Source organism: Parus major, chromosome 1, assembly GCF_001522545.3.
Source record: "Parus major isolate Abel chromosome 1, Parus_major1.1, whole genome shotgun sequence".
Lineage (NCBI taxonomy): Eukaryota > Metazoa > Chordata > Aves > Passeriformes > Paridae > Parus > Parus major.
The window spans coordinates 41,613,672-41,637,088 of NC_031768.1; the positions used below are offsets into that span (position 1 = coordinate 41,613,672).

Consider the following 23,417-nt stretch of genomic DNA (forward strand, 5'->3'; position numbering starts at 1 on the left):
CAGAGTTTTCAAGCCCTCCAGACTGGCACTCCTCAGACTGGCTGTCTGAATGTTTCTTTATTTGCCTGCAGCTTTGTTTTCCTCACTTGAGCTTTGACGAGAGGTTTTTTTCCTGACTGACTATGGCTAATTTGTAGAATGAGATATTTATGACTCTAAGACAATATTGTAACATAGAGTAATAGAGGCTTAGTGCAAGAGCAGAGAACTTCAGACAGATTGTGGTAAAAACATGGGATACCAAAGGACAGGGAACAGGGTTGCTACTGGAGATCCCATAGCTATAAACAACTGACCCAAGGTCTTTGAAGGAATGCAGCTCTGGAGCAGGTAAAAACTAGTTTTAAGGGTAACAAAGAGAACCAAGAGGTAGCATCTAACATATGTAAATTGCACCACATAAATTAGATTCATATGTAATATGGAGCAACAGATGAATGAAGAGCAAAGGTATAAGAGCATGTCAGCAAACATAATGACAAAGTCAATCCTAAAGTGAGAAATAAAACATCAGAATCATATTCTTCTCCCTTTGAAGGACCCCAGATGCTGACAACCCAACATAATCCCTCTTCTGCAGTCTGAAAATGCCAGTTTTAAGACCCACACAAAGAGTGAAAGGCTGAATATAAAATTATAAAAAAAGATAAAAACTATATAATTTCTCTTTCCCATGATATTTAGATTACTGAAATGCTGAATCACCAAGTTACATATTTCATACTTTTCCTAGGAGTCACAGAGATAAGGTTTCACAATATAAATCTTTATTTTCTAAATTATTTTTATTTGTTATGGTGTACATATAATCAGGAGAGAGTAGAGAAATACAAATTGCTATTACCTGTAATTTTTTGATGCTTTTCTGAAAACAATCTTATTGTATTAAGTGTACCAATTCAATTTTGCCCTTAGATAATACAAAGTTAAGCTATGTTTACAGTTATACCCATGGAATTCAGTAGTATCACAGATGTATAAAAGAAGGAGCTGGTCTATGGGCTAATTTCCAGTCTGGTATTGTTCTGAAACTAAAAATAACATATTTTTTTATAGCTTGCTAAAGATGTACATGACATGCGACTTCCATGCTTCAGGATGATGTTGCTTTTTATCTTTCTAAAGACCTGGTATTCAAAATTTTTGTTTTGTTTTGTTTTCTGTTGATAAAGCTGTGATTTTTTAATTTTTTTTTTTAAATACAGAGGGTGATTGGTTTCATGATCACTTCTGTCTTCTAAAAAGTGAGGATGTAAACAGACATGAAAAATATTTTTAACAGCCATCACAAAGGTGTTAGCTATACTTATAAATAAAGTGAACTGAAAATAAACAGGAAAGCACATTCTATACAATACTGATCCCCTAAAGACAGACAGAGGGGACAAAGAAGAGAAATGATAAGGCATGCTGACATATGTATTGAGCAGTAGGTTTTTGCCCACCAGCAAAAGAGGTCTGTAACACACTTTCATGTGTGGCTTGAATAAAATCAGACTTTACTATGATTTTTTTAATGGCCATATCCTGCTTTAGATAGTGAGGTTGAATCCTTGCACATAATGCAGATATGAAAACAACTTGGCAGTATGCTTTTATTTCTTTCTTTGTCCCTAATGTTGTGTTCATCTGCTATAAATGTGTGGTTAAAATTCCATGAGCACCGTGGCCACACACCATCCATTGTGCCAGTGGCATTGTCTTTGAAGATACAAGGTGAACTGGATCAAGGAGATCCTTTGAGTCAGAAATACCCCAACCAGATCACTGCGTGATCCTGTAAACTCTTGTACCAGCTCAGATGAGAAAGAGAGTGACATTGAGAGGAGCAGGAAAATCAGAAACTGCCACAAAGAAAGACCTCCATGTGACTTACATTCAAGAGACTAACAATTGATTTGGACTGCTTGACAAGCCTGGAGAGACTTGGTTGTGACACCTAAATGAGGCATGCACAGCAGGTGAGCTTAGCACAGCCCTCTGCACTGTGAGGGGTGATGAGACGCATCGACCGGGTCCTCCCAGCCACAGAAGCTCAGCATGAAGTTCCTCCTCAATGTGAACTGGAAAGGAGCCCCATGGGCTACCAGGTATACTGTCTGCAGCATTTCACATTAAAAAATACTAAAATAAATAGAAACAAAAAAGTTTCTAACTGCCTGAAATGCAAATATTTTCTCCCAAATTTGTTCATGTATCACCAGGAAGAAAAAAAATCAAGAGTTAGAACTTAATTAATATTTTACTGAGATTTTCAAGAAGAAAATCTGGATTTTTCTAGTCACTAGGTTTTTTAGTATAATATAGTTAAAAACAGCTTTTAATTCTTATTATAATCAGCTGTGACTCAGAACACATAGAAAAGCACCATTTTCTAAATAAGATTAACGCTTATGTAATTATTTCAGAGAAGAACTGAATATAAAAGAAAATAAATAGAGATAGCTTCAACTACATGTTTTAATTAATTAGCCTGAGAAGATGATATGGAAATAATAAGGTTAATCTGAAATCTTCAATAGGCTAATGTAATTCCAGTAATAATCTGAACAAGATTATTATTTTAGCATATAAATGTACAAGTACAGAGTAGTAAAGTAGTTATATGTGTATCTATATATATAAAGAGAGGAATAAAAAGATAACCTTTTACATATCTGTAATTATGCATCATCTTTTATTAGTCATGAAAGGAACAAAATGATATTTGCTTTCCATGGAAACAGGTGCTGCTTTTTCTCTTTTACCAGCTACACACAGGAAAAGTTGTCACCTTGAATTGTTTATTTAAAGTGCTAGGACATTAGTTATGAGAATAAGTACTCCAGTCAGTGCCTTTTCCCCAGGAGATACAAGTACATTTAAAAACACAGGTACTTCTACAGAAAATAGAAATGGAGAGTCAAGAATTATAGAATCATTTAGCCTGGAAAAGAACTTTAAGGTCCTCAAGTCCAAATGTTAACCCAGTACTGCCGAACCTGTCACTAAACTGTGTCCCTAAGTGTCACATCTACACATCTTTTAAATTTCTCTGTGATTAGTGATTCCACCACCTCACTGGGCAGTCCATTCCAATGTGTAACAACCCTTTCTATGAAGAAATTACTCCTGATATACAATCTAAACCTTTCTTGGCACAGCTTGAGGCTGTGTCCTCTCATTCTGCCACTGGTTGCCTGGGAGAAGAAGCCGACCCCCACCTTCATCTGACCTCTTCTCTGGTATTTGTAGTGTTATAAGTTCTCCTCTGAGCCTTCTTTCCTCTAGGATAAACAATCCCAGCTCCATCAGACAGATCTATCACCAGCTCCCTTGCACCTCTCTGGATACACTGTGGCACCTCAATCTTGATTGACCTTGGGCTTTCCAAAAAACCAGTAAGGGACAATGATCTGAGGGCTATACCCAGGGAGACAGCAGACATCCCTAACAAAGGGGTGTGTGCTACATATAGGACCTCTCTTCATCTCAGGGTAGAAGAGGAATATCCTGATTTTACCAAATAAAAATATTATGGATTTCTGAAATGTTGTATTTTTTAGAATTATTCCTTTCCTGGAATTTTATTGTAAGTAATCAGGCTGTCCTCTAAGAAATTATTCCTTACAAAGCTCTCTTATTTTATGGTTGATATTTTAAAAAAAAAAAAAAAAAAAAAAAAAGTGCCAAGCCCAGGAATGCAACTCTAATATTGCAATTTTAGTATGATCAGTCTTTGAGTGAGTGTCTGTCTGAGAAAAAGTGCACTTTGAGTAAAGCATTCCTGTTTTAGACCATAACAATTATAATACATGAAAAGATTATTTAAAAGATGGCAAAATAAAGCCAAAATCTTACTACCAAATGTTCTGGGAAATACTGAGTAGATTTAGACTGTTAAAAATGCCCCAGTATAAACAAATGAAAGCAACCAGAAGAACCAAGACCTACATGTTATTTTTGAGGTCATCAGAGGCAGCCCTGTGCAGCCTATGTGACCTCATGTTGGGAAAGCTTCTGCATGCCCAGGAAATTGGCCCAGATGGACTCATATACATGCTGTGTACAGTCTATCATTTTATTTGGATGCAGGTGGTTTTATACTCCATTAGCACAATCTCCAGCTTAAACTTTTTTTTCTTATTTCTGATCTTGGTTTCTCTAAATCATTCTTCATGTTTCTGTTCAGTGCTATTCCTCTGTATGCTTTAGCATAACAGAGCAACATTGGGCTTTTTGGTCTTTTTTTTCCCCCCCTTGCCTTCCAAACATGGAGCTATACACCATTCTGCAGGTTTCCACAGTTTCATGCAATGGTACCTCCCTTGCAAGGTGACCTTGGGACAGATTTTCAGAGACTTGCCTCCCTTCTCCTTGCTCTAACCTGTTTTAATGATTATATAATAGTTCTTTAAGAAACCAGAATATTTCTTCATAGCATGGTAGATTTAATGAAAAAACCTTGATGCAGCCTGGCAGATGTATGAGTCTGAGCAATGATGTGGAGTGTGTGGTGATGCCTAGAGATAGATGAAGGTGAGGGTGAATGAGGTCTCATGGCAGAATAGTGAGTGAGAAATCTCCAGACCTGCCACTATTATTCATATTGCTACTAGTTTGTTCATGTGTGTCTGGGAAGGAGAAACCTAATTTTCCACTCCAAAAGGAATCTTAGAAATTATTCTGTGTAAGTACAGTGTTGAAGATAATGGGAATAGGCCAAGAAAACCAAAAGAAAGGACTATTACAGGCTAGTAATTCACATATACCTGAGGAGGTCTTAGGACTAATTACTATCAGTATTTGAAAATGAAGCTTATATTTCCTGGAATCTATAGAATAAACTATTATTCCTAGACTACCTACCTGTCTTTATAAGGTATTGAACAGCAAAAAAAAAGTTAGGAACGGAAAAAAAGTGCTTCAGGATATAAATAAAATTATGAATAATTGTGGGTATTTTTTTCTGCATTTCTGTGTCCTGTTTTCAAAGCTTTATTCCATTTTCATTGAAGTGACTGATACTGGCCATTGCTCAAAAAAAGTTGCAGAAATGGATTGATCACTAGTGTGAGTTGACATTACAAAGGAAAAGAATGAATTCACACTTTCATTCCCTGAATTACCAATGTCATAATTTCAAGTAAAAAAAACAAATGAATTTGAAAGACTGATTTACAAAATCTGCAAAAGAGAAAAGAGGTCAAGCAAAATACACACACTGGTACACATGCCTAATAATGATGTTTATCTGGGCACGGAATTGTTCATGGGAATGTTCACTTGTTTTTCTAACTTTTATATCTGTTTACCTATTTGTTATACTGTATGTTATACTGTGTGTGTTAATGACTAACATATACATTTGGGAATAAAAATGTTTATGTATGTTTCTTTATATTAGTCTCATGTAAGAGTAACATTTTTAGTCTAGAAACAGTTCTAGTTACCATATGAATACATACCATACTGTACAGGCTGTTTTTGTCATCTTGTAAAATACTTTACAGGAGAAATAACTAAAAAATATTCTTAAATGCTTCCAAGTTAAAATGGCACAGGAATTAGACATGGCAAAACAATCAATTTTTATAACAGTAATACTTAATGTACCGTCAGTACACTTTTAGTTGCTTCATTTTATGAAGCATTAGAACTTGAGTGGCTCAGGTCTGCATTCGTGTGTCAGCACTCCAACCAGGTATCTAAGGTACCAATAATATTGATGGAAGATTGATGGAGGTGTATGATTCATGGGCCCACATGTGAACGTCCAAATCTGAATTAAGGGTGTCTCACTTAGCTGCCAGCTGCCATTCCCCATGGTTCCCATTTAAGGAAGCCTCTGGAACATCCCGTAAGTCCTGCATCATATATGCTAGTCCCCTGAGGATGTCTTGGATACTCCAAGAAATGTTAGGTGACACCAGGTTTTTTTTGGCAACTGAGTTGCTTTTTTGGGTGTCTGTCTTTATATGAGCTGAAAAATGCACTGGGCTTCACTGACTGTTGATAAAGGGCTACGGTCACTTGCCCAAGGACCTGAGGCCATTCAAAACTGTAGTGGAAACCAGGTGGGGTTTTTTGAGCATCACAACAGGGACTCATTGTTGGTATTTTAGCAATTGAATCCAATGACTACATCCTAGAGATAAAAAGCACATATGTAAATATCTTTATGTGGCAATCCAGATAAAGATACCTTAATCCATCACTAGATCTTAACCTTGCTGTTATCCCTAGAGAAAATGCAGTTATAATATACATATATAGTATTTAACATACAGGTTTTTCTGAACAATAAAAAATAATTCTGAATTCAGTGGGACCCTGACAGACTGAAGAATTCACTTGATAGGAATCTCAGAAAGTTCAAGAAAGGGAAATGCCAAATCCTCCTCCTGGGGTCGAATAACCCCATGCACCTGTACAGGTTGGTGCCTGCTGGGTGAAAAGCAGCTTTGCAGAGAAGGACCTTGTGGTCCTAATGGACACAAAGCTGAAAAAGTGCCCAGACTGCTCCCTTCAGCCTTCTGGGATGAATCAGGAAAAATGTCAGGAGGTCAAAGGAGGTGATCCTTTGTCTCTGTTCTGCACTAGTGGGATACATCTACAGTGCTATGTTCAGGTCTGGGCTCTCAAGGACAATGACAAGAAAGATATGGACATAGTAGATGGATTCCTGCAAAGGGCCATGAAGATTTTTAAGGTATGGGTACAAATCTTACACAAGAAGTGGCTGAGGCAGCTGAGTCTGTTTGGCTGGAGAAGATGCAGAGTGGGATCTTTTGAAAATATATAATTACCTGATAAAGGGAGCAAAGAAGATGGAGCCAAACTCTTGTCCATGGTGCTGTGACGGGGCCCAGTGGGCACAATGGGAAAGAGTCACAAACCAAAACACAATAGTTAAAAAAATATCTCACAACCTAAGATGGCTGATACCATCTGCTGGGAGTGTTGAAGCACACTAGAATAGTCACTCCAGAGAGTCAGTGAAGTCTCCCTCCTTGGAGACATTCCAATGTCAACTTAACTTGGTCTTAGGAAACTTGCAAGAAGTGAGTCTACTATGGGCACAGGGCTGATCTAGATGATCTCCAGAGACCGTTTCAAACTTGGTAATACTCTCTTTTTTTACAAATTGCTTTTAAGAGAGAGATTATCATAGACAACTAATTTTCAACATAAAATATTAAAAAAGAAAACATGACTTTTTATGACTATACAGATGTTTAAAAAAAACACAGGTAAAATATCACACAAAACTCTTTGTTAATATTCAGGATTAAGATCACTGCCTGATCTTATACAAGATACTATAAATATTGCTGTATTCACCAGATCCCTCATTCCAGGCTTGTGAGTGGGGATAAATAGATGACAATGAGATACATATATCAAGCCATAAATAAGCAGTTACCAAAGACTGAGAAACAGTATTACCAAACTAATCAGCATAAATGTCATATAATCAGCCATTGCTGTACATCCTGCTCCAGTTGTGTCTAAAGTGCTGCCATTGTTGGTTTGATGGATTTGCTTTACGTCACTGAGGTTCGTCTTGTCTGGCATCCCTGCTGAGACAAATAAGAAAATATATTATGATGCATTCCTTGTCACTACTGGCAACATATTATAGCTATAAAAAAATTTAAATATCCTCAGCACACAGACCGTCACAGTTTGGTTTCTAGTTCTCATGTTACTGCCAAATTCAAATGCTTTATAATTGCATCTAGAAATATGCACTGTACTATATGGCTATTAATCGTTGAAAGCCCTTCTGAGGTCTGCCAGCTCTGAACAAAGTTGTTCTTGTAGAAATATATCTCAACAAACATTTGCAGACTGAAGTGAACAGTTTTGCAAGTCCCAGTAGTACCTAAAATTCCACTGCTCACATCTTTCTTGGATTTGAAGAAAAAAGGAAATAATTTAATGTGAAATTTCTTGTGTCTGGGTCCCAATATTATTGCAAAATAATGTATAACTCATGGAAGATATGCAGAAAAAAATAGTTGTTGCTATATAAAACCTCCATTTTGGCACAATTTAAACAGACTTTACAACATTATAAGGAAAAATTCTAAAGCTAACTTAAAACAGGAATCCTTTTACTGAGTTCCCAGCTGGATATTTGTACTTTTTTTTTTTTTTTTTTTACCAGGGTAAATATTTCTCTACCTCAAAACAGTACTCTTATGGAACAAGGATGTAATCACGCATTACATTTCCTCTGCCTGGTTAAACATTGGAAACAAAAGGTCTTGGAGACACACTGAATTTTGGTAACATTGTCAGCTGCTTGTATCTGCTATACATGCTTGTAGACTGTCTTATCCCATATAATAACTTGTGGCATGCCACTATCAATCAAAATTAACAAGTCTAAATTCAGTGTTATTACGTACAACAAATATTGACATTGTAATTACACCGAGACTGAAAAAAGCTTCATATAAAACACAGTCAATATTTATGTAATTAGGTCAATACATATATAATTCAGAAGGTAAACTCTACTGCTGGAACAGCAGCATTAGAAAGAAGCTCAGCTCTACTGAGCTGATATATTGATTTTACAGTCTGAGTTTCTGTATCAGTATTCATTGTTTAGGTGCTTCTTTCCTTTCTGTATCATTAGGAAAGATGAATAAACTTGTGAATCTTTTTTTTATTATTATTATTCAAAGTGACTATAGCAAAGTATAAATATTTTAGTCATGGTGTTATCTTCTTTGTTAAGCTGGTTTAACAGAAGCTGCAGAGGACAGTCATTCTTAAAAGAACAACTTTTTTTTTGTGCTTGCATTAAAAGTACTCTTTTCTCTAAAAGCAGCTTGAAAGCTGCTTTTTGTGAACTTCTGCTCTAGGTACTCAAATATCCTTCCTGCAGCCTTGAAAAAAAAAAAAACAACATTAAGGGAAGAGTCAGCTAATGTCAAACATGCTGTCTGAAAGAACCTGCTGGATGCTTTCTGACAAAACCTGCTAAAATGAATTAATCTTCTTTGCTGCTGTACTAAGCAGTGTACCCTGCTATTTCATGTGGATTTATCAATCCCATTCTCTTGCCGGAATTTGTGAAAATTAGCTGTATGAACACAATGCAAGTGAACATACAAGAAAGAAGAGTGACACAACAGATGGTGAGAGGGAGGGAATACAACTTTTCCTCATCATGTACTTTCAGTAACCTGTGTAAATAAACATCAGTCAACCAATGACTTCACTGAAAGTGTTTTGAGTGGATCATCACTATCAAGGTGTATTGAGGGTTTTTTTCAGTGAAGTTTCGTAATTTGAGCAAAAGCAAAAAAAATAATTGCTTTAATAATTTCTTCAGCATTTTAGTGAGGTCTTCTCATATTTAAAAAAGACTAATTTCAGTAGACAGTGAAAAGTTCAACTCTCGCCTACACAGCAAAGCAGTTCAGCAACTGCTATAGGTATAACAAATTAGATTTTTCCAGTGTATTTACAGATATGGTATCAGAGCAGTGAAATATTGAATATTATGTAAGTTAGTACATAAATGATAAAGCTGATTTATATAAAAATGAAAAATATTTTTTGATCTTACAATTGAAGAAATAACCAGCGTTCACGGAATGTGTTTTGAATCTGAAGACGATGTGACTAGATAATATTCAATGACTGGACAGTCAGGTGTAATTTCTAGTGAAAGTTTAATTTACAGTTTTATAGAAAATAGAGATTTCTTTTGATGGGAATTTTTTTCTTTCCAGCCTCAAATGAAAACTGCAGACTTTGGAAGTTCCCATGAAAGCAGTGATTAAAAAAAAAAGTTCAAACCTACCTATATACTTTCCTTTGATCAAACAAAATGTCAGAAATCATTATGTATAATCTCTGATCTTAAATGAATACAATGGTGGACTTGTGTAATCATACAGCAAACCTGTCACCTATTCAGCCTCATAAGTCTATGCCACACTGACTTACTGAGGTAAGAAATCCAAAAAATATGTAGAGATATCATCTTGTGAAAAAAAAAATCACTGAAAAGAAAAACACTGCTTTAAAATAGCCTCTTTGAACAGAACTATGCTATGTTGCTAAGGTCTTTTTAGATAGTTCTAATAAATATAACTCTAGATCTAATTCCTGCACCTAGGCTACCTTTTTTATTTAAATTAGTAGGTTCTGTTGTCCATTATGAATCAGAATTTAAACATAAATGCCATCTTTCATATATCATAATCTGTAACAGGAGCGATTCTTTCCTGTAAAGGAATTTAACTTTCATAGTTCACAGCATATTTGCAATGAGAGATATACAATCATTTTTAGCAGAACACACCGGAAATAAAACAAACTTGTTTGGTTTTAGTCTCGTCATATGTCTGAAGATGGACTTAGTTACAGAAAAGGCACTTAAGTTTTCCAAGCATTTAAAATTTTCTCTGATAAATGTCTAGTTTAGTAATAAAATCATACTAGAACTAATGTTTTGACTGGAAAAATGGTAAAATTCAAAAGTCTGGTCTGAGACTCAGAGGGATTTTTTTTCTGATGAAATTTATAATTTCAGCAGAGCAGAAGATAAATAGCTTGGGAATTAAAATCCAAATACCATGTTTGCATAAGTCTGCATAAAGCAAAGCTGACAAGTATCACAGATGTGTCCCCAGCATCAGCTCTCAAACTGCGTGATCAGCAGCAATTTAAAGTATTGTCCTGCTCTGGTTTAGAAAAAAATAATCATCAAATAATTGCCACAAACATTGTGATTAATATTACAGCATCTCATTATATTATAATAGCTGCAGAGTATTTCTAAAGCTTTTTAGCATGTTCTAAACATATTTAAACATGTGAGAGGTAATGGAACTGGAAGCTTTGGCAGCCGATCTGTTGTGTTCTCCAGAATACCTACAGCTGCAATACAATTTCCTTCCAATATTCAGCAAGAACCTTTAGACCTGATTTGAAAAGTCAAACCTATAGTGATGGGAGGTTCTCATTTGACAAGGAAGTCTTCTGTGTAGGTTGTCAAAATATTACAAAAATGGGCTATGACTTTGCGGCAGATGCTTGCCTACCAAGGGCCATGCTGGGACTTTAAGAATTTTAAAGGTTTTAAATCCTCTGACAATGGCCTTTGAAACCAAGCCAGAAAATGTTTATGTGAGAGAAGTCTAACCTTAACCACCTTCCTGTATGATCTTCTGTCTGCTGAGCAACACAGAACTAACACAGATTTTCAAGGAAAACTGAAGGTGCCAAATGAGCTTCAGTCAACATCACCTAGGACACAAATCCACACAAGATTTAGAGAAGAGGAAGAACTGGATTTCTCTTTTTGCAATATTCTTATGGTGTTCTGGAAGTTTCAGAATATAACCTTTATGGAATCAGATTTTCCTATGAGCCTTAAATATGAAGAAAAAAATTATTTTTAAAGGATGGGACAATGTTCTAGATGGAAAAAAATTGGAATATTTCTTTTAAAAGACAGCACTGTGAAGTTATAGGCAAAATTCTTCTTAGATGAAAAATAATTATTTAAATTATATGTAATAGAAATTTCAGGATATTTTAAAGTGCAAACTGTGGAGTAAAACACTGGTAACTATATGAAGTTTTCTTCCTAAATTTATGAGAAAGGTCATGAAGAAACATTAATTTATTTTAACCAAAAAAAAAAAGGAGAAAAATAAGTATTTACTTTGCATTACATTGAATTTTCATTTCATAAATTAAAATGACATATTAGTTCCCAAAATATTTTATTTGATTGAACAATATTTTGCTATCTGGAATTTTTTTAAACTTCTAATGGCTGTCTCCTCCTTTTATTTCACTGGAGTTTTTTCACCAGGTTTCACTCCAAACTACTCAACATCATTAAAATGTTTCAAAACATATACATGATAAGTGAATCACAAAGCTTTGCTTAAATACCTCAGAAATACTTCAGTTTATAGATAGTGGTTCCTAAGAAAACTTTCATTTGCTACTTTAAAAATATTTATAGATATTCCTCTACAGAACAGTAGCTATAGGAGAAAAAAAAACCACCGAGTATATGGAGATCATTCTCCAGCTAGTGTATTTAAGCCATTACTCTTAAATATGTTACAAAATACTTATGAGTATACAGTGCTTAGACAGAGAAGTAGAAACCTCTATTATTATTATTATTATTATTATTATTATTATTATTATTATTATTATTATATCAAAGACCATGTGAAGTTCATGTGATGTTGGCCATGAAGTCTTAATGAGGGGAGGAAATGATGTGTGAAAACTCATTCATGAAGGATACCTGGAAAAGGACTAATATCTGGAGGTTGCTTTCATATTTTTATGACTCCATCTATACTTGGAAAACCTTGGAGATGTCCCTACAGGAAAACACATGCTATATGCCCTTTCTATAGTACACATAGAGCAGTGTATGTATTCATTCTCTTCAGGAATAAGTTTTTATGATTTAATGCAAATTTTTCCCCTTCAGCTACACAGTTTAGGTGAAATGGAAACGAGCAGTATCATTGGAATGGATGAGAGCACCCAATGGATGAGATTCCTCCCAACCTCAACAATTCTGTGATTCTATAAATGTTAAAAGCTTCATAATTCAGCACTAGTCACGAACAAACAATCAAAAAACCCCACTGGATTTCATTAACACATAGTACAGAAGGAATGAACCTGAATTTCTTTGCCATTCTTTGACTACATAGTGAGAAAAATGAGATATTTCTGCTGAGAATTGAATCAACCTAGTAAGCGTATATTTCCTTTATCTGTACAGTTTTCATTTAAGGAAGGAGAAATTACCAGTTGATTCACAAAGGCTAAAGAAATGTCACAATTTCCAAGCATTTTTCCAATGAGACTTTGGGGATCTTTATATTTTAATATTAAATAAAAATAAATTATACAGCATTTTACATTTGTTTGCCATATATGAATTATAAATCAGCTCACTTAGGTGAACCTCTTATACTTCAAACTTGTCTTTCAGTGGAGCTCCATTTGCTACAAGATTCATGACAAAAGAAAGAGTATTCAAATTTATTAATTTAGAAAAAATAAGACTTTTTCATTATGTAACCTACTATTAAATAAGCTTTCAAGTAAGTGTTACCCTATCAATGCCATATCAATGAAAACCAATTAATTACACAGAAAACAGCCTTCACTGATAATGAAATTGCATGATGTAAGACACTGTTTATTCCTATCAACTTGTGTCTTTCTGTTAGGTCTAAAGTCTTAATTTTGGTGCAATCTCATTGTGTCAAAATAAAAATTAATATATTGATTTTATATATATATTGCTTGTATCTAGAATATATATGCAATAATTATATGTATAATTTTTATATAAATTTGATTAATTTTGACAAAACAGTAATGTCTCTGCTTCACTATTTGTGTCTATCTGTGTCAGTTGCCAGATGTTTGGGAGGAAAATAAATACAGTGAACAATTAAAATAATCAGCCCATTGGGACCTCTAACTTACGGCATATAATGATTAATGTTTGTCTTGGACAATAGGGAAATTGATTATCTTCATAAAGTAGAGTGAATGTTTCTCATAAAGTCTTTTACAGCCCCTTTACCTTAGGCAAAAAGGAACTAAACCAAAATCAACATAAAAAACAAAATGAAAAGACAACCCAACAAGCTAAAAATGTCCTTACATTTTCTCAGTTGTATGAGAACACTTTTAAAGAGGAAGGACAGAGCCCTTAAAATAAAACCATTAAAAACAATTCAGTACACATTTTTAAAAATCAAACATAAGTTCATACTTTGGCAGAGCAAAATTTCATCTGTTTGCTGTGTTTACACAGTTCAGTTTGTGTCAGAAATGTTAAGCAAGTGTGAGCACCACCCCAAATTCAGGAAAAAGTACCATTATGTTGCCAAAGTGATGAGCTTAAGAAAAGGAGATGGTTTGTAAGGACCAAATTATTCCAGTTCTTGGTATCTGTAGAGTCTACATTTACACCTTGGGTCCATTTGGTTAAACATTGGTTTAACCAATTAACATTGGTTAAACATAGCTGCCCACAGGCATTTTAGTTATAGAGAAGAAAGGTAAAACATTTGGCATACAGCTGCTTGTCCAAAAGCAGCTTGATTCTTATAAAACCCTTTAAAGATGTCTTGGACATCTTGGAGCATCTTCAGTGACTTTTGACCCTTCTATTTAGACAGCTGAATAAAAGTTAGTTACAGCAGCTTGCATTACAGTGAATGTAGAGAAATAAGGAAATGCAGATGAAAGTGGAATACTCAGATGTAGATATTTTGTCTGAATTTGAACAGACAAACCCTACACTTAGTTACATAACTGGTCCAATACTGAATGACCAGTGAGTGTTTTCCAATCTAGCCCCTACCATCACGCTTTATATCTTTGATGGAAAACTAAAACTGAATGTTGAATCATGTAGCTGTGGAAAATAGGTTAAATTTTAGAAATTTTAGGTAGGAAAATAAGTAATAAATAATAAAAAGTGAAATAGTGATCAAGTTCATATTTTTTTCATCTGTAGTACTATATTTTCACTTTTATACATAAACCCTTGCCTTTAATCAATTCTGGTTTCAGTATCTGATGTTGAAGGGCAGGATCAAGGGCTGCAAACTGCCATGAAAATAGCCAATATCTGATGTGTGCAAACATTTATGAGAAGCCAGTACTTCATGAAAGTGTTTCCTGTTAAAGTACAGAAAGCACCATTGCAGCTACATTTCCATAGTTAAATATGTGTCCCAGAAGGAGATCCTTCAGGAGAAATGCTGCTGGGTGGCTTATGCCTGCTATACACAGGGACAGCAAATACCTAGGAGAAACTGCTAAACAAACCTCCTCAGCATGGTACAATGCCTTGCATGTCTTCTAAGCCACACACTGATCTCCCAGGCTCAGAGATCCAGTTATCATTTTGTTTGTTAGTTTTTAGTTCAAAATGTCCGAAATAAATATGAGGGTTGTGCTGCAACCCACCAGGTGGTGTTTTTTATAACATGAAGTTGAAGGAACACATTACAAGCTCTGGGATATGATATCCAGGCAAGGGAAAGTGTTTGAAAATAAAAAGCTTGCTGTTGAAGGACTCTGCAGGGCAGAGAAACCCAAGCCTTCAGCCTTCTGTTTTGTGTTGCCTCTTGGAAGCAGTCCCTGGAATGAATTATCCACAGAACATGAAGTTTATTTTGGAGTGACCGAAATCATTTTCCTTGATGCTCAGCCATGGAGTGAACAAACATCCATGCAATGTGTGTAAGAAGAGCTGAAACCAGGAGATAACTCACAAGCTAAGTTACTTGACAGTGTAGTCAATAGCCACTGAAATCCCTTAAATCTGGAGTGTTGCTTAGTATCATAGGAAGGTTCTATAATGTGCTATAAAACTTAGCAGCAAATTCTCACTGTCTTCATGTGTCTCACCTCTGCAACTGGCCAGTCATTTCTTTCAGTGAAATGCAGTCACTGAGTTTTCATTGCTGTTCCTAAGCAGCCCATGCAACCTGTATCAGATCCCAAAGAGAACTGTGAGTACCAAAAAGCTGAACTTGAGCTGTATGCCACAAGGTGATGTCACAAGAGAGGTCATGCTCACTTAGAAGCCAAGCCAACTGCACAAAATACAGAAGAAATTTTCTGTAATATGTAATAGGTACTTACTTCTTTGGAGGAAATAATTTAATCTGAAATCCTTTTTTTTTTTTTTTTTACTTTTTATATCCTAACAGTCATTGTAATAATACACAAACCAACACAAATAGCAATTTTAACTGTACAGGGAATATCAAGATGCAAGTAATCTCAAAACAAACAAAGGAATAGTATTACTGTTATTGTTAGAAGTCAATTAAGAAACCTGCCTAATGGTATTAACTAAGAAAATTCTGCATGGTTAACAATATATTAGGAAATGAATCCAACATATCAGGTTTAACTGTGCATATTATATGAAATCTGTATAAACATGAAATAGAGTGTAACCAATGATCTTACCATAAGTCTGGTGAGTCATTTTAACTAAAAGAGCAGCAGACATTAAGTCTCTAGTCCTGTATTTGAAAGTTTTCTTTCAAAGTTGACAGTGGCATTTGTTTCACATTATACATTAATGAACTCAATATTTCCATTGAGAAAACAAAGCTTTTATGAGTTAATGTAGCACAAACAAATGGTCACAAACCAAAACATTTCCATTTGTTTCACGTTCTTAAGAATCAGAAAGTGATAACATCATTTGTTGAAATAGCTAATACGTACTTTTTTAACTTGTAGGTCAGTTTTAGCATAAAGAACATATATGTTAAAACCATATTTCTATAATAGCAAGTCTTAGGTGTCAAAAAGACTTGGGTTTATTTTCCAGACAGAGATCAAAAATAACTATGTCTGAAGTAGAGAACCACAGTAACCTTCATTAGATCTATTCCTATTGCATTCTTGGGTCATAGTTTCTAAATCCATGTTCATTATAAGACATGTTCATTATAACTTCAAGGCTCTAGGGTGCTGGAATCAGCATTGCCAATAAAGCCTATTTTAAATGAAGAAATCCATCTTTTCAATCCTTTTCACTATTGAAGGAGTTTTAACCTTTATCATTAACCTATGCAAAGGCTTTTTAATCAATACAAAATTAAAATAAGGCTAAAGTCCCATAAATCAGTCTGTGTAAAAGTAAGCAAATTCTTCACTCTCTGGATTTTCATCTGATTACTACTAGTTTCCTTCCTGTGAGTCAGATGTCCAGATGTCCTATATAAATTACTGTCCTTTGAAACAGTTTACCCATTATTCTTTTATATTATTATTTTTTTTAAAAAAAATTGCTGTAGAAGATTTATAATCAACTATTCTAGTATACACAAAACTACCATATAGTAGAATAGAAAAAAGAGATGAATTTGAACTGAAACTCCTGAAATTAATATGTGAACTTGGTTTGAGGAAGAATGTTACCAGTTAGGGTCATTTAAAAATGAAACGTTTTTCAATTTATTTTTTTTTAATCATTCAGATTCCCTTGATTTATGGTCCAATTTCACTGTAGCAGATCATTATTCTATTGTTTGTCTGGATGCTAAAATGAAAGCAGAAAAAAAATCACTATTTTCTGGAAAATAAATCTGAACTAAAAATATTTCCATTGCCAAGATGTTCAAATGACTTGGCAGTTTATTCAGATCAGTCTACCTAGAATTCCAGTCATTCCACTCTGTGTTAGAAGAAATACAATCTGTAGATTAACTTAATCCTCAAAATACTGATACATTAAGTAGTTCTTAAGTTTTTCTGAAAGGCAAATTTAATGACATGTTTCTACAATTTAAAACTATTTAAAACTATTTAAGGGAGAACTTTTTACAGTCATTTCCTTATCATGCCTACTGGTGGGAGACATTAATCTCACCTGTTGCCGTGCAGTTGCACATTTTAGAGCTACCCCCCTTGTGAACCTGTTCCCAAAGGTGAGTGATCAGATCTGTGATTTTTCTTGGTGAGCTGGTTTTACTGCAGCTTGAGCTCACTTTTAGAACCACCCCACAGTGGGATCTAGTATGTGTTGGGAAGAGGAAGAGGAACCATGCTGTTATAATTTGGAAAAGTATTTAAGCTGTCAGCTAACCATAACATTGTAATACACCCAGAAACAGACTAAGAAAATGTAAAATCTGCTGTTTATATCTGACTCAATCCCACATCAAAGACTGGATTACTGACTAAAAAAGGAAGTGCGGAGCAGTTAAGAAAGTAGATGTCATTGTCTCCATTCCTTCACGGTAAACAAAAGCACAGTTTGTCTCCTTATAAATAAAAATGTGACACAGAGATTCTCTTCAGTTGCTGCTTTCTCCTCCTCTTTCAGTTTACTTTTGGTTCCACAAGTTTTAACTCAGCTACTATGTTGAAAATATATCGAAAGCATAGAACTGAAAAGAATAAATTTTCCAATATCTTCTTAGAAATGCATTTCTAAATAGATTATGAAGCTTTAGAAACCACAATTTTTCACAGAAATTTTTCCTGATTTTCATTTAATTTCTGAGACAGTTCTTTCTGACAGATCATATCAATTCTTTCAGGCAAGATGAATGTCAGTGATAAATTCAGTGGTGCTTACTGATGAATATTGATCTGCATCCCTCAGAGTGTTTAGTGTTATGAAATGCCATAGGAAGTCTTGTATCTCAGTGCATCCCACAAGTACAAGATCTTTGATCTGCAGTCACTAAACATAAATAGTTAAACATCAAAATATGTGTCTTTAAGTTCAGAGATAACCACTGGGTGATTCAAAGAGCCAACCTGATACCTACAGCAGTTTACCTCTCCCTAGGAAAGCTGGCCTTGCAAATTCATATAAATATGTAGGTTTCACACAGATACACAACTCCAATTCAGCAGCACATGAGTAGTGCTGCTTCTGTTTTGCTCCCAAGCATTCATTCCTGAACAGAAAATACCTGCTGATCACCCTGTGCTCCCACAGCCTAGGAAGGCTGACTATTGACTGGCTGTGGTTGACTGCCTCTAAGAAAGAAGTTACCAACAAAAGCAAGATATCAGTCTCTGGGCTAGCAGCAATGCGAGTAATGTAAAAACAAGTCTAAACATAACATGTCAGAAAGAGGAAAAGAAATATTGAGAGAAAAAGATTACTTATTTTTTTCCTAGATTGGTAGTGTGGACATATGGGAAGTCAAAATAAAAAGAAAACCTGCATGACTTCAACAGTTTCTTCTTAAAAGTATGTAAGTCAGGCTTGATCCTTTCTTCTAACTGAGTGCCCATATATGTTACCTCACTTAATTAACCTAAATATAAACAAAGAACCAGAACTGCTATTCCTGGATAATTTGATAATTTTGATATATTTTCAAAACAGGATTTTAGTCACAACACAGCTCTTGAAAGAGAACAGGAAAACAGACAGATGAGAAACAGCTGAACTTTCACAGTTTAAGTTTTTAGCCTGAAGATATTGATCCAAGAGAAAAAGAATCGAGTAAATAATGGATGAGGGCTGAAAAGAGAAGAGAGAAAGGTGACCTCTATTTAAAGTAATTCTGTGCGGACTGTAAGTTAAAGACACTATAGGTTTGCACTTAAGTTGAGCTGTGCCATTGTCAGTGAGAAGGTATGTCAAAGTGCAAAAAATGCTTTTTCCATGCATGGGTGAGTTATGGGAACTGAGGAGATACACTGCATCAACAGACTAAGACCACCTCCTCCACCCACTCCTGCTTCCCGTGGAGCATCAGCATGTGGCAAAAGAAGGGGAGATGATAACAGAAACCTTGGCAGGCAGCATATTCACCTTTCTCTTCTTTCAGATGAGGAGAAGGAAGATTGGATTCAGAACCCACACAGTGCAGCAGAGAAAGTTTTGCCAGAAGCCTCCACCCAAGTCTACAAATGTATGCCAGATTACCTGAGAAAAATAAGTGACATGTCGCTAAAGGACACAAAATGATTCACACAAACACCTCTCAGTATCAGAACAGGAAAGAAGAAACTTTATTTCCTGGCTCCAGTATTTATAGATTCTCGACAATGACCAGGGATTGGATAATTAAGTTACCACCTTCCCAAGCACAGTGGTCATGCAAAACATCCATCAAAAGAAGTTTCTTAGAAGGAATGTGATAAAGTACTTATGTTTATAGAACTTAATGGGAAAGTAACTAAAACAGTGAAAACATTACCAGAATGCTTTAGGTTTCAGAGCAACAGTGACATCCTAGGGTTTGTTACCCAGAGGTTTTTTAAGTTGATGTGCCTACCTTAGCAGAAGTATCATTTCTTGGGAATTAATAGGGAGGGGAATAATTCCAGTGGGATATGAGCTGTTTAAAGCATGAAAGCTCCTTGTGCCCTGAAACTACTTTTGTTTTTGAATAGCCTTCTTCCAGAAAATGGCAGCTGAATAATGAGATAACTGCTTTACAGACCACCACAGGTTTGCTTTTCAGTCTGACACCAAGGATTTGTGATTTAATGGAGAGATGAAAGGTCATGGCATAAATTTGGGTGGTTGTTCACAATGGAGAAAGCAAAACCTGGTTCAAATTATTCCTATTTCTAGCAGTACAGACAGTTCTGAAGTCAGGCATCTTCTCAGGGCAATTTGATCTTTCTCTGTTAAGGGGCTCCAAATGGCAGCTCTAAAGAAAACTAGCATGTGTGTAACATGAAGAATTGGAGTGCCTGGATGTTAAAACAAAAAAATATGAGCTCAGTCTACAGGGAAAAAAGTCTCCATCTTGAAAAAAATTAATACCTAGATCTTCTCTTATACACTCAAGTGTTAAAATAATTCCTTGTTTACTCTAAAGCATTTGATTTTGGGAAGTTGATTTAGCCAAGCTAGGTGTTGTTTTGTTTTGTTTTTTTTTTATTTTGCCAATTATATACATATATTTAAAAGTTTTTGGCAAATCTGACTACAACTTAAGGTAAAGCAGCAATGGAAACATTAAGAAAAGTAGGCTACTATCACCAACATCTACAACCACTGTAAGGAGACCAAGGCTGAACTTACACAACCTAGATATTTGTTATAAAAGAATGGAAATAATTACATCATTAAAGAGGTACAATTGGAACAGAATGAATGAATGAACACATTCAAAAGCTAATGTAAGTTAAACAACAAAGGAAATTCTCCAAAAATACTTCAGCAGAATAAGCAGATGAGTTAAACTGCTGAAAATGTTGACTGTAGGTTTTTAATAAGTCAATAAAACTAGAAGTCAGGGAATGTCATGTAAGCTTAAGTGGTAATCATGACATCTCTTCCCTTGTGGTGTGCTTTCTTCCTAAGTGCCCCCTCTTTTCCTTCAGTTTTGTGCATGGGATATATCATGTCATGCTTCTCCTTCACACAGGAGGAGTTCTAGGACACGTTCAGCATGCTCCAGTCATACTCCAGCAGTTTCCACAGTTGGCAGGGAATTGGTGAGCAGCAGAGACTCTCAATGTTTGCAGCAGGGAGAAAAGTATCAAATTGCAATACCCTCCCAGACATCAGATATAGATGGTGTCTCCTCACTTTGCCAAGGAAGATTTCAATAAACAGCTCTGGTTTTGGGAGCAGAGCTGCAGAAAGGTGGAAGACAGGATTAATTCTTCCAGGGTTTACTGCTCTGTCTACCTGGGCACTGAGTGTGACCCTAGCACAGGCTTGTGGGGTGCAGTCCTTAGCACCTGAGAAGTCCTGGGTTAGTCACTGAACCAGTTTCTGAGTACTGCTCAATCACACTAAAGCAAATTGAGGTATTGAATCAGACTAAGGTCCATCCAGAAATACCAGTCAGGAGCAAGAGCAGGAAATTGGGCCAGAAACAGGACTGGAGAACAGGTTTCCTTCAACTTTGGCTTGGGGCTGTTAAGAGGAAAGGACTAGAAATGATTGGATCTACAGGACAGCTCAGGGAAGGTCTAGGTGCACAGAACAGAGCTGCCATGGGGCTCTTGGGCCAAGAAGGCATGGGTTGGAACCAGAGGTGAGATCAGTCAGGGCCATCAAGGCTTGGAAGAGGGAACATGGTTAAATCTCAGTAGCAGCTGTCTGAAATTTGTTCTTAATTTGTGTGATTTCCTTAGACCCTGAGATCTCATCTGCTTTCCAGAGGGTTGCCTGATGCTGCATAAGGCTCTTGTTCCACTTGTGCCTCTGAATAGGGCACAGGCAGCGCAGTTTGGATGAGCAGTAGGTACAGTGCCCCTCACACAGCAGAAGTCTCCCTCCATTCCTTATGGTGCAGGCAGCCCATCTCAGCCTCTCCCTCTGCATTATGGCCTTGAGAAGAGAGGCTGCTAGTTACACAGCCAGACCCAGGGAATTCCTGCTGGCTGTGGAAGCACGTGCCAGTAGCTGGTAGGGCACTCTCTGAGGAGGAGCTTACAGAGTCTTACACTGGCTTGATGATTCCACCAAACGAGCAAAATAACACAATCCTGTAAGAAGATGCCTATCCATTTGAGGAAAACCACTGTAATTCCTCACATTTATGCATAACAAAAGACGATTTCAATAGCCTGTTTAGCCAAATAGATGCTGATATTGTCACTAAAGTGTGCACCTGCCGCTTGGTCCATTCATCCCTTGCTGTAGTCTGTGCATTCCTCAAGCTTCTCTTTAAACTGTTCAGTCTAGGTCTGACTTGTAGTATGACATAACTTTCACTGAGATTAAAGAGAGGTGAATGTGTTGTAAATAATATCATACCTCTTGCTTGATTACTCCCAGCCTTTTCAGTGGGAACCTATGCCTTAGTTCAAACCTTAAATTACCTATTAAAAAAATAAAGGATTGAGATAAGACCATGCAGGCTTCTACAGGTAATGTTTTACCACACTAGTATCAAGCATGAAATTGATGTAAACAAAATAAAACAAAAAATCTCAGTTTTTAGAAACATAATCAGAAGTTACATCCTTGTTACAAATTTTGCTTGGTGGAAAAAAGCCTTAACAATATTACTTTATCTTAAAAGATTAGGTACTAAATGACTCTAAAATGAGTTTTCCTAGGTAACACATTGTCTGAAAGTCTGAGTATTTTAAACAAATTGTGTAAGTTTTCTGCATTCTCAAGGATGTTTTCTGCTTTCTGTGACACATTAAATAGTATAAATTTAGTAATAATGTAGTTAGTTTTCCAGAGCAAATAAAGAAAGGTGTGGCATTCATAATGCTTGAAAAAATTGAATGCTGTACACATAGTGAAAAAAATTCCTAGATGTTACTAAAAGCAGAGAGGTATCTTCCTGTTTAAACCTTTTATTGTCACAGTGATCAACTTGCCAGATGCAAACTATTTTTAGTGACTTTCGCTGCATATGGAATTTGGAAGCATCAATGAAGGAGATTTTCACCACACAGGTGGTCTGATTTAAAAATAGACAGTGAATAGCTAATATATTTAACACCATATATCAATAAACATCCAAAGGAAGTATTATCAGACATTGTTATAAAATTCTAATTTTAAGGACTGATTTAATTCTAAATGTAAAAAGCCCATTGTTTTACTTCTATATTTAGTGAATTGTAACCTTGGTATTCTTTTAAAACCCATCAGTAAGAGATTTTTAAATTTAATTTGACACATAGAAACTTCAAAAATAAAATATTATAGATGCATTCTATTTTGACTGTTCAGTTATTTAAAACTTCATTTTGTCTTACACTTAAACTGCACCACCCAAAATAGCATGTTAGTGGCAGTGAGTCGGTCTCATTCAGATTTTTGTCTGACACGGAGAGGAGTTGTAAATGGGAAAATGGAGACACAAAGCCATAAATAATTATCCATTTCCAAGCATATTTTCAGATGACACATCTGGGCTGTGTATGGACATCTCAATATACTAAAATTCGATGGCCTGCACTATGCACCAAATCAGACT

At 35.6% G+C, this 23,417-nt stretch overlaps 1 protein-coding gene across 1 annotated transcript in view; it reads right to left on the bottom strand.

The window, feature by feature from the left end:
* Window positions 1-2,658: 2,658 nt before the first annotated feature.
* Window positions 2,659-23,417, bottom strand: part of GPC5 (glypican 5) — a 587,425-nt gene continuing 566,666 nt past the window's right edge. The window contains exon 8 of the mRNA XM_015623392.2: window positions 2,659-7,559. Coding sequence (XP_015478878.1) covers window positions 7,402-7,559 — 158 coding nt within the window. The 3' untranslated portion in view covers window positions 2,659-7,401. The remainder of the gene's footprint in view (window positions 7,560-23,417) is intronic.